The sequence below is a fragment of the Oncorhynchus clarkii genome, unplaced genomic scaffold, assembly GCF_045791955.1.
Source record: "Oncorhynchus clarkii lewisi isolate Uvic-CL-2024 unplaced genomic scaffold, UVic_Ocla_1.0 unplaced_contig_11936_pilon_pilon, whole genome shotgun sequence".
NCBI lineage: Eukaryota > Metazoa > Chordata > Actinopteri > Salmoniformes > Salmonidae > Oncorhynchus > Oncorhynchus clarkii.
This window is the reverse complement of record NW_027261146.1, coordinates 652,632-664,938: the sequence shown is the minus strand read 5'-3', so window position 1 is coordinate 664,938 and position 12,307 is coordinate 652,632. Positions and strand designations below refer to the sequence as shown.

Here is a 12,307-nt window from a genome sequence, read left to right as displayed (position 1 = left end):
ACAAAATACTCACTTCCACCCTGGTTTCTGTCCACCTTTGTCAGTGTGCTTTCACAAGAGGTGGCCTGAAGTGTGTTGAAAAAGGTTTGAAAGTGTGTTGGCACAATTCTACACATTGTGTGTGTGTGTGTGTGCGTGTGTGTGCGTGTGTGTGTGTGTCATAACCAACTCCTTCCCTTGTCCTTCCCCCAGAGTGGTGGTCTTGGTCCAGCCGTGGCGGTTGTCATGGCGACCCCGGGCTACACAGAAGAGCTCCAGCCGGCCCCCCAGCCCAACGCTGTCACCATAGCAACGCAATCAGCCACGCCCTCCCGCTCCACGCCAACCCAGTTCAACCAGTCAGTGTCCATCGTCTCCACAGCCGGACAGGACAAACTTCCTGCTCAAGCCACGCCCACCAAGGCCCAGAAGACAGTGGTTCTTGCCGCTCCTTCTCAGACTCCGTTTGTTACCGCGGAGATCCAGAGTTCTGCCGTTCAGCAGAGTAACGGACAGAGTTCCACACCGCAGTACATCGTAGTGACCGTTACAGGTGAGGCATTCTCACTCTCTCAGGTGAGAGTAGCTGACATGATGAAACAGGTCTATTCCACCACAGCCACACCTTCCTCTCCTGACGACTGTTACCATGGTTATCTACCAGACCTGTAGGACAGGCTCTCTGAAGTCCATGTTGGTTAATGGTTGGTCTGTTCTCTGAGGTCCAGGTTGGTTAATGGTCTGCTCTCTGAGGTCCAGGTTGGTTAATGGTCTGTTCTATGAAGTCATACTGGCACGCAGGACTACCGTTAGCTGCAGGACTACCGTTAGCTGGGCTGTAGGAGGAACATACTGGCAGGCAGGACTACCGTTAGCTGGGCTGTAGGAGGAACATACTGGCATGCAGGACTACCGTTAGCTGGGCTGTAGGAGGGACATACTGGCACGCAGGACTACCGTTAGCTGCAGGACTACCGTTAGCTGCAGGACTACCGTTAGCTGCAGGACTACCGTTAGCTGGGCTGTAGGAGGAACATACTGGCACGCAGGACTACCGTTAGCTGCAGGACTACCGTTAGCTGGGCTGTAGGAGGGACATACTGGCACGCAGGACTACCGTTAGCTGGGCTGTAGGAGGGACATACTGGCACGCAGGACTACCGTTAGCTGGGCTGTAGGAGGGACATACTGGCACACAGGACTACCGTTAGCTGGGCTGTAGGAGGGACATACTGGCACGCAGGACTACCGTTAGCTGGGCTGTAGGAGGGACATACTGGCACGCAGGACTACCGTTAGCTGCAGGACTACCGTTAGCTGCAGGACTACCGTTAGCTGGGCTGTAGGAGGAACATACTGGCACGCAGGACTACCGTTAGCTGCAGGACTACCGTTAGCTGGGCTGTAGGAGGGACATACTGGCACGCAGGACTACCGTTAGCTGGGCTGTAGGAGGGACATACTGGCACACAGGACTACCGTTAGCTGGGCTGTAGGAGGGACATACTAGCACACAGGACTACCGTTAGTTGCAGGACTACCGTTAGCTGCAGGACTACCGTTAGCTGCAGGACTACCGTTAGCTGCAGGACTACCGTTAGCTGCAGGACTACCGTTAGCTGGGCTGTAGGAGGAACATACTGGCACGCAGGACTACCGTTAGCTGGGCTGTAGGAGGGACATACTGGCACGCAGGACTACCGTTAGCTGCAGGACTACCGTTAGCTGCAGGACTACCGTTAGCTGCAGGACTACCGTTAGCTGCAGGACTACCGTTAGCTGGGCTGTAGGAGGAACATACTGGCACGCAGGACTACCGTTAGCTGGGCTGTAGGAGGGACATACTGGCACGCAGGACTACCGTTAGCTGGGCTGTAGGAGGGACATACTGGCACACAGGACTACCGTTAGCTGGGCTGTAGGAGGGACATACTGGCACGCAGGACTACCGTTAGCTGGGCTGTAGGAGGGACATACTGGCACGCAGGACTACCGTTAGCTGCAGGACTACCGTTAGCTGCAGGACTACCGTTAGCTGGGCTGTAGGAGGAACATACTGGCACGCAGGACTACCGTTAGCTGCAGGACTACCGTTAGCTGGGCTGTAGGAGGGACATACTGGCACGCAGGACTACCGTTAGCTGGGCTGTAGGAGGGACATACTGGCACACAGGACTACCGTTAGCTGGGCTGTAGGAGGGACATACTAGCACACAGGACTACCGTTAGTTGCAGGACTACCGTTAGCTGCAGGACTACCGTTAGCTGCAGGACTACCGTTAGCTGCAGGACTACCGTTAGCTGCAGGACTACCGTTAGCTGGGCTGTAGGAGGAACATACTGGCACGCAGGACTACCGTTAGCTGGGCTGTAGGAGGGACATACTGGCACGCAGGACTACCGTTAGCTGCAGGACTACCGTTAGCTGCAGGACTACCGTTAGCTGCAGGACTACCGTTAGCTGCAGGACTACCGTTAGCTGGGCTGTAGGAGGAACATACTGGCACGCAGGACTACCGTTAGCTGCAGGACTACCGTTAGCTGGGCTGTAGGAGGGACATACTGGCACGCAGGACTACCGTTAGCTGGGCTGTAGGAGGGACATACTGGCACGCAGGACTACCGTTAGCTGGGCTGTAGGAGGGACATACTGGCACGCAGGACTACCGTTAGCTGGGCTGTAGGAGGGACATACTGGCACGCAGGACTACCGTTAGCTGGGCTGTAGGAGGGACATACTGGCACACAGGACTACCGTTAGCTGCAGGACTACCGTTAGCTGGGCTGTAGGAGGAACATACTGGCACGCAGGACTACCGTTAGCTGCAGGACTACCGTTAGCTGGGCTGTAGGAGGGACATACTGGCACGCAGGACTACCGTTAGCTGGGCTGTAGGAGGGACATACTGGCACACAGGACTACCGTTAGCTGGGCTGTAGGAGGGACATACTGGCACACAGGACTACCGTTAGCTGCAGGACTACCGTTAGCTGCAGGACTACCGTTAGCTGGGCTGTAGGAGGAACATACTGGCACGCAGGACTACCGTTAGCTGCAGGACTACCGTTAGCTGCAGGACTACCGTTAGCTGCAGGACTACCGTTAGCTGGGCTGTAGGAGGGACATACTGGCACGCAGGACTACCGTTAGCTGGGCTGTAGGAGGGACATACTAGCACACAGGACTACCGTTAGTTGCAGGACTACCGTTAGCTGCAGGACTACCGTTAGCTGCAGGACTACCGTTAGCTGCAGGACTACCGTTAGCTGCAGGACTACCGTTAGCTGGGCTGTAGGAGGAACATACTGGCACGCAGGACTACCGTTAGCTGGGCTGTAGGAGGGACATACTGGCACGCAGGACTACCGTTAGCTGCAGGACTACCGTTAGCTGCAGGACTACCGTTAGCTGCAGGACTACCGTTAGCTGCAGGACTACCGTTAGCTGGGCTGTAGGAGGAACATACTGGCACGCAGGACTACCGTTAGCTGCAGGACTACCGTTAGCTGGGCTGTAGGAGGGACATACTGGCACGCAGGACTACCGTTAGCTGGGCTGTAGGAGGGACATACTGGCACGCAGGACTACCGTTAGCTGGGCTGTAGGAGGGACATACTGGCACGCAGGACTACCGTTAGCTGGGCTGTAGGAGGGACATACTGGCACGCAGGACTACCGTTAGCTGGGCTGTAGGAGGGACATACTGGCACACAGGACTACCGTTAGCTGCAGGACTACCGTTAGCTGGGCTGTAGGAGGAACATACTGGCACGCAGGACTACCGTTAGCTGCAGGACTACCGTTAGCTGGGCTGTAGGAGGGACATACTGGCACGCAGGACTACCGTTAGCTGGGCTGTAGGAGGGACATACTGGCACACAGGACTACCGTTAGCTGGGCTGTAGGAGGGACATACTGGCACACAGGACTACCGTTAGCTGCAGGACTACCGTTAGCTGCAGGACTACCGTTAGCTGGGCTGTAGGAGGAACATACTGGCACACAGGACTACCGTTAGCTGCAGGACTACCGTTAGCTGCAGGACTACCGTTAGCTGCAGGACTACCGTTAGCTGGGCTGTAGGAGGGACATACTGGCACGCAGGACTACTGTTAGCTGGGCTGTAGGAGGGACATACTGGCATGTGGCCAACACCTTTCTGCTACTAATCTTGGAAACTCAGAACAACAATCTTGCTTAATTACATAGATGCTCGATTAAGTTCTGTCCACGAGAGATAATTCTACTACCTACCATCAGTAAGCCTGTTCGCTACCCAACAGTCTTTGGGGCAGATATACACAGGACGTTTGTATACGATTAAAAAATAATAATAATCCAGCGCTAGCTGTGCCACCAGAGACTCTGGGTTCGGCCCAGGCTCTGTCGTAACCGGCCGCGACCGGGAGGTCCGTGGGGCGATGCACAATTGGCCTAGCGTCGTCCGGGTTAGGGAGGGTTCGGCCCAGGCTCTGTCGTAACCGGCCGCGACCGGGAGGTCCGTGGGGCGACGCACGATTGGCCCAGCGTCATCCGGGTTAGGGAGGGTTCTGCCCAGGCTCTGTCGTAACCGGCCGCGACCGGGAGGTCCGTGGGGCCTAGCGTCGTCCGGGTTAGGGAGGGTTCGGCCCAGGCTCTGTCGTAACCGGCCGCGACCGGGAGGTCCGTGGGGCCTAGCGTCGTCCGGGTTAGGGAGGGTTCGGCCCAGGCTCTGTCGTAACCGGCCACGACCGGGAGGTCCGGGGGGCGACGCACAGTTGGCCTAGCGTCGTCCAGGAAGGGGGGGTTCGGCCCAGGCTCTGTCGTAACCGGCCGCGACCGGGAGGTCCGTGGGGCGACGCACAATTGACCTAGCGTCTGTTTGGCCGGTAGGGAAATCCTTGTCTCATCGCGCACCAGCGACTCCATTGGCGGGCCGGGCGCAGTGCGCGCTAGCCAAGGTTGCCAGGTGCACGGTGTTTCCTCCGACACATTGGTGCGGCTGGCTTCCGGGTTGGAGGTGCGCTGTGTGAGGCGCGCAGTGCGGCTTGGTTGGGTTGTGTATCGGAGGACGCATGACTTTCAACCTTCGTCTCTCCTGAGCCCGTATGGGAGTTGTAGCGATGAGACAAGATAGTAGCTACTAAACAATTGGATACCACAAAATTGGGGAGAAAAAGGGGTCAAATTCACAAAAAAATAAATAATAATAATAATAATAATTTAAAAACACAATTCCAGCACATGTGGATATACACTGCATTTAAAATCATTGAGGACAGCTCTATAACGTTCAAACAATGTATTTCCATTGTAGGCCCACTGTAAAGCTGCCAGACTAGTTGACCAGCCATACTGTGTGTTGTGTGTAGTTTATTTGCATGGTGTCTATTAGTAGATTAGCAGCAGCAGCTAACCTGCCAGCCTGGCAGGGTGTTAGTATCAGGTAACACTAGTGAGGCCTGGCCTGCTCCACTCACACCACAGACACACACACTGGAGCTAGAGACAGATCTGTCTGTCTCTCTGTCTCTGTCTCTGTCTGACTCTCTCTGTCTGTCTGTCTGTCTCTGTCAGACTCTCTCTGTCTGTCTCAATTTAATTCAAGGGGCTTTATTGTCATGGAAACATATGTTAGCATTGCTAAAGCAAGTGAAGTAGATAATAAACAATAACATTGAATGGATCATCATACTATATGAACAGTAATAAATCACAATAGTCAACATCTATCTCTGTCCACCCTCCCTCTCTTCCCTCCACCTTCCCTCCACCCTCCCTCTCTCCCCTCCACCCCTCCCTCCCTCTCTCCCTCCGCCCCTCCCTCTCCCCTCCACCCCTCCCTCTCTTCCCTCCACCCTCCCTCTCTCCCCTCCACCTTCCCTCCACCCTCCCTCTCTCTCTCTGCCCCTCCCTCTCTTCCCTCCACCCTCCCTCTCTCCCCTCCACCCTCCCTCTCTCCCCTCCACCTTCCCTCCACCCTCCCTCTCTCTCTCCGCCCCTCCCTCTCTTCACTCCACCTTCCCTCCACCCTCCCTCTCTCTCTCCGCCCCTCCCTCTCTTCCCTCCACCCTCCCTCTCTTCCCTCCACCCCTTCCTCTCTCCCCTCCACCCTCCCTCTTCCCTCCACCCTCCCTCTCTTCCCTCCACCCTCCCTCTCTTCCCTCCACCCTCCCTCTCTTCCCTCCACCCCTCCCTCTCTCCCCTCCACCCTCCCTCTCTTCCCTCCACCCCTCCCTCTCTTCCCTCCACCCCTCCCTCTCTTCCCTCCACCCCTCCCTCTCTCCCCTCCACCCCTCCCTCTCTCCCCTCCACCCTCCTTCTCTTCCCTCCACCCCTCCTTCTCTTCCCTCCACCCCTCCTTCTCTTCCCTCCACCCCTCCCTCTCTTCCCTCCACCCCTCCCTCTCTTCCCTCCACCCCTCCCTCTCTTCCCTCCACCCCTCCCTCTCTTCCCTCCACCCCTCCCTCTCTTCCCTCCACCCCTCCCTCTCTCCCCTCCACCCCTCCCTCTCTCTCCTCACCTGATACCTGTGTTTATATGATGGGGGGATTGTTCCCTCCATCTAGGGAGATTAGCTGTCCAAGGCCTCCCTCTGCCTGCCTCATATATAAGGCTGGAGAGATGGCCAGCCCTCTGTCCTCTCCATCTCTCTCTCGTCTGTCCTAAGAGCTATGTTCTACAGTAACTGCTGTTATAGTGTGGAGACAGAGTATGTTCTACAGTAACTGCTGTTATAGTGTGGAGACAGAGTATGTTCTACAGTAACTGCTGTTATAGTGTGGAGACAGAGTATGTTCTACAGTAACTGCTGTTATAGTGTGGAGACAGAGTATCGTAAGTACTGCTTTATTATGTGGATGTTGTTAATGATTTGATATTTGATGAAGTTGTAAACATAATCTCATGTTGTTTATCTTCCTCCCATCCGTCCTCTCTTCCTCTGTCCTCTCTTCCTCCTGCTACTCTCTTTCTCTCTCTTCCTCTGTCCTCTCTTCCTCCTGCTACTCTCTTTCTCTCTCTCCCTCTGTCCTCTCTTCCTCCTGCTACTCTCTTTCTCTCTCTTCCTCTGTCCTCTCTTCCTGCTACTCTCTTTCTCTCTCTTCCTCTGTCCTCTCTTCCTGCTACTCTCTTTCTCTCTCTTCCTCTGTCCTCTCTTCCTCCTGCTACTCTCTTTCTCTCTCTTCCTCTGTCCTCTCTTCCTCCTGCTACTCTCTTTCTCTCTCTTCCTCTGTCCTCTCTTCCTCCTGCTACTCTCTTTCTCTCTCCTCTCTTCCTCCTGCTACTCTCTTTCTCTCTCTTCCTCTGTCCTCTCTTCCTCCTGCTACTCTCTTTCTCTCTCTTCCTCTGTCCTCTCTTCCTGCTACTCTCTTTCTCTCTCTTCCTCTGTCCTCTCTTCCTGCTACTCTCTTTCTCTCTCTTCCTCTGTCCTCTCTTCTTTCTGCTACTCTCTTTCTCTCTCTTCCTCCGTCCTCTCTTCTTTCTGCTACTCTCTTTCTCTCTCTTCCTCCGTCCTCTCTTCTTTCTGCTACTCTCTTTCTCTCTCTTCCTCCGTCCTCTCTTCTTTCTGCTACTCTCTTTCTCTCTCTTCCTCCGTCCTCTCTTCTTTCTGCTACTCTCTTTCTCTCTCTTCCTCCGTCCTCTCTTCCTCCTGCTACTCTCTTTCTCTCTCTTCCTCTGTCCTCTCTTCCTGCTACTCTCTTTCTCTCTCTTCCTCTGTCCTCTCTTCCTGCTACTCTCTTTCTCTCTCTTCCTCTGTCCTCTCTTCCTCCTGCTACTCTCTTTCTCTCTCTTCCTCTGTCCTCTCTTCCTCCTGCTACTCTCTTTCTCTCTCTTCCTCTGTCCTCTCTTCCTCCTGCTACTCTCTTTCTCTCTCCTCTCTTCCTCCTGCTACTCTCTTTCTCTCTCTTCCTCTGTCCTCTCTTCCTCCTGCTACTCTCTTTCTCTCTCTTCCTCTGTCCTCTCTTCCTGCTACTCTCTTTCTCTCTCTTCCTCTGTCCTCTCTTCCTGCTACTCTCTTTCTCTCTCTTCCTCTGTCCTCTCTTCTTTCTGCTACTCTCTTTCTCTCTCTTCCTCCGTCCTCTCTTCTTTCTGCTACTCTCTTTCTCTCTCTTCCTCCGTCCTCTCTTCTTTCTGCTACTCTCTTTCTCTCTCTTCCTCCGTCCTCTCTTCTTTCTGCTACTCTCTTTCTCTCTCTTCCTCTGTCCTCTCTTCCTCCTGCTACTCTCTTTCTCTCTCTTCCTCCGTCCTCTCTTCTTTCTGCTACTCTCTTTCTCTCTCTTCCTCTGTCCTCTCTTCCTCCTGCTACTCTCTTTCTCTCTCTTCCTCCGTCCTCTCTTCCTGCTACTCTATCTTTCTCTCTCTTCCTCCGTCCTCTCTTCCTGCTACTCTCTTTCTCTCTCTTCCTCCGTCCTCTCTTCCTCCTGCTACTCTCTTTCTCTCTCTTCCTCCGTCCTCTCTTCCTGCTACTCTCTTTCTCTCTCTTCCTCTGTCCTCTCTTCCTCCTGCTACTCTCTTTCTCTCTCTTCCTCTGTCCTCTCTTCCTCCTGCTACTCTCTTTCTCTCTCTTCCTCTGTCCTCTCTTCCTGCTGCTACTCTCTTTCTCTCTCTTCCTCTGTCCTCTCTTCCTGCTGCTACTCTCTTTATCTCTCTTCCTCTGTCCTCTCTTCCTGCTGCTACTCTCTTTCTCTCTCTTCCTCTGTCCTCTCTTCCTCCTGCTACTATCTTTCTCTCTCTTCCTCTGTCCTCTCTTCCTCCTGCTACTCTCTTTCTCTCTCTTCCTCTGTCCTCTCTTCCTCCTGCTACTCTCTTTCTCTCTCTTCCTCTGTCCTCTCTTCCTCCTGCTACTCTCTTTCTCTCTCTTCCTCTGTCCTTTCTTCCTGCTGCTACTCTCTTTCTCTCTCTTCCTCTGTCCTCTCTTCCTGCTGCTACTCTCTTTCTCTCTCTTCCTCTGTCCTCTCTTCCTGCTACTCTCTTTCTCTCTCTATTTTCATTTACTGTGTTCCACCGATCCTCCCTCTCTCTCTCTCGCTCATCTCGTCTCTCTCTCTCGCTGTGTCTCTCTGTTTCTCTCTTTTCTTTCTCCATCTGTCTGTCTGTCTCTCTCCTCCCTCCCTCTCTCCATCTCTCCTCCCTCCCTCTCTCCATCTCTTCCTCTCTCCTCCCTCCCTCTATCCATCTCTTCCTCCCTCCCTCCCTCCCTCCCTCTCTCCTCCCTCCCTCTCTCCATCTCTCCTCCCTCCCTCTCTCCATCTCTTCCTCTCTCCATCTCTTCCTCTCTCCTCCCTCCCTCTATCCATCTCTTCCTCTCTCCTTCTCTCTCTCCATAGATGGCTCTCTCCATTCTAGTGACAGTGTATCAGACTCCAGTCCTCCAGTAGTAGTGGTTCAGACAGGGGTCTCCACCCAGGTAGTACAGCAGACCACCCAACAGGTACGCTACACATACACCTGCACGTACACACACCAGACGCACACCAGACGCACACCAGACGCACACCAGACGCACACCAGACGCACACCTGACGCACACCTGACGCACACCAGACACACACCTGACGCACACCTGACGCACGCCAGACACACACCAGACACACACCAGACACACACCAGACGCACACCAGACGCACACCTGACACACACCTGACACACACCTGACACACACCTGACACACACCTGACACACACCAGACGCACACCTGACGCACACCTGACGCACACCTGACGCACACCTGAAGCACACCTGACGCACACCAGACACACACCTGACGCAGATGGAGAGAGAGAGAGAGAGAGAGAGAGAGAAACAGAGAGATGGAGAGAGAGAGATAAACAGAGATGGAGAGAGAGAGAAACAGAGAGATGGATAGAAACAGAGATATGATAGAGCAAGAGAGAGAAGAGGCACCAGTGGAAGACAGACAGCGAGAGGGATATCCCTCATTCCCATCTCCAAAAGCAGCCCTTCCCTCCTCTCTTCCTTCTCTCCTTCCCTCCTCTCTTCCCTCTCCTTCCCTCTCTCCTTCCCTTCTCTCTTCCTTATCTCCTTCCCTCCTCTCTTCCCTCTCCTTCCCTCTCTCCTTCCCTTCTCTCTTCCCTCTCTCCTTCCCTCTGTCTTGTTCCACCTCATGATGCTCTACGCGTCAGTGGCAACACTCAGAGTAGGAGAGGGAGAGAGGAGAGGGAAGGGAGGGAGGAGAGGATACAGGAGGGGAGGAAGGGGAGGGAAGGAGAATGTGAGGGAGGAGGGGATACAGGAGGGGAGGAAGGAGAAGGGAGGGAGGAGGGGATACAATAGGGGAGGAAGGGAGGAGAGGGAAGGGAAGGGAGGGAGGGAGGAGGGGATACAGGAGGGGAGGAAGGGGAGAGAGTGAGGGAGGGAGATAGTTGGGGTGGAGAGGAGTGATAGGGCGAAGGTTTCTGAAAGAGAAGAAGGGAGGAGAGGGAAGGGAGGGAGGAGGGGATACAGGAGGGGAAGAAGGGGAGAGAGGGATGGAGGGAGATAGTTGGGGTGGAGAGGAGTGATAGGGCGAAGGTTTCTGAAAGAGAAGGAGGGAGGGAGGGAGGGAGGGAGGAGAGGGAAGGGAGGGAGGAGAGGGAAGGGAGGGAGGAGGGGATACAGGAGGGGAGGAAGGGGAGAGAGTGATGGAGGGAGGAGGAGGAGGAGGAGGGGAGGGAGAAGGGGAGGAAGGGGACAGAGTGATGGAGGGAGATTGTTGGGGTGGAGAGGAGTGATAGATAGGGCGAAGGTTTCTGAAAGAGAAGGAGGGATGGGGGGAGGGAGGAGAGGGAAGGGAGGGAAGGGAGGGAGGAGGGGAGGAAGTGATGGAGGGAGATAGTTGGGGTGGAGAGGAGTGATAGGGCGAAGGTTTCTGAAAGAGAAGGAGGGAGGGAGGGAGGAGGAGGAGGAGGAGGGGAGGGAGAAGGGGAGGAAGGGGAGAGAGTGATGGAGGGAGATTGTTGGGGTGGAGAGGAGTGATAGGGTGAAGGTTTCTGAAAGAGAAGGAGGGAGGGAGAGCGTGATAGAGAAGAGAGATGTTCATATGAATTCCCCTGAGACTATTAAATGAGTTACTCGTTTCTCTGTAGGTGCAGCAGCATGTTTACTCCAGTCAGTATGTGGAGGGAGAGGACTCTTCTTACACCACCTCTACCATGTGAGTAGTACGTACACACACACACACACACACACACACACACACACACACACACATGTGTTTTACAGATTTGTATTATTTTCGCTCTCCTTCCCATCTCTTCTTCTCTCCCTCTGTCTCTCTCTCTCCGTCTGTCTCTCCCTCTCTCTGTCTCTCTCTCCCTCTCTCTGTCTCTCCCTCTCTCTGTCTCTCCCTCTCTCTGTCTCTCTCTCTCCGTCTGTCTCTCCCTCTCTCTGTCTCTCTCTCTGTCTCTCTCTCTATCTCTCTGTCTCTGTCTCTCTCTCTCTCTCTGTCTCCCTCTCTGTCTTTCTCCCTCTGTCTTTCTCCCTCTGTCTGTCTCCCTCTCTGTCTCTCTGTCTGTCTCTCTGTCTCTCCCTCTGTCTCTCCCTCCAGTCGTTCTGGCAGCTACCCGTACTCCGACTCCCCCCTCTACTCCCAGACCCCTCCCTCTTCCTCCTCTTCCTACTACGAGTCCACGCCCACCTCGGGGTCACAGGTCACTAACTCCGTGACTTCACAGTCGGTCTCCGTCACCGCGGCAACGGGAGGAGGTGGGAGTGGTTACATCATCCAGGGAGGATACGTATTGGGAGGTGGGGACTACTCCAGTCACAACACCAGAGCAGCTCCCGCCACAGTGAGTAGGGTGTGTGTGTGTGTGTGTGTGAATAGTAACACCACTACTGTTTATGCATGTTGATTTGGACAAATCCCTCTAGTCTTCAGCTCTCCCTCCCCCTCCAGGTACAGTGGCTGCTGGATAACTACGAGGGTGCAGAGGGGGTCAGTCTGCCTCGCTGTACCCTCTACTGCCACTACCTCTTACACTGTCAGGATCACAAGCTAGAACCTGTCAACGCTGCCTCCTTCGGCAAACTCATCAGATCTGTCTTCATGGGGCTGAGGACCAGACGCCTGGGCACACGGTATGTACACTGTACACACATCTATATAACACACGGTATGTACACTGTACACACATCTATATAACACACGGTATGTACACTGTACACACATCTATATAACACACGGTATGTACACTATACACACATCTATATAACACACGGTATGTACACTATACACACATCTATATAACACACGGTATGTACACTGTACACACATCTATATAACACACGGTATGTACACTATACACACATCTATATAACACACGGTATGTACACTATACACACATC

At 54.2% G+C, this 12,307-nt stretch overlaps 1 protein-coding gene across 1 annotated transcript in view; it reads left to right on the top strand.

Moving 5' to 3' along the window:
• The window catches only part of LOC139405417 (MHC class II regulatory factor RFX1-like), a 62,065-nt gene that overhangs the window by 1,252 nt on the left and 48,506 nt on the right, over window positions 1–12,307 (top strand). The window contains exons 2-6 of the mRNA XM_071147740.1: window positions 193–532; window positions 9,289–9,392; window positions 11,047–11,114; window positions 11,508–11,751; window positions 11,859–12,040. Of these exons, the coding sequence (XP_071003841.1) occupies window positions 226–532; window positions 9,289–9,392; window positions 11,047–11,114; window positions 11,508–11,751; window positions 11,859–12,040 (905 nt within the window). The 5' untranslated portion in view covers window positions 193–225. The remainder of the gene's footprint in view (window positions 1–192; window positions 533–9,288; window positions 9,393–11,046; window positions 11,115–11,507; window positions 11,752–11,858; window positions 12,041–12,307) is intronic.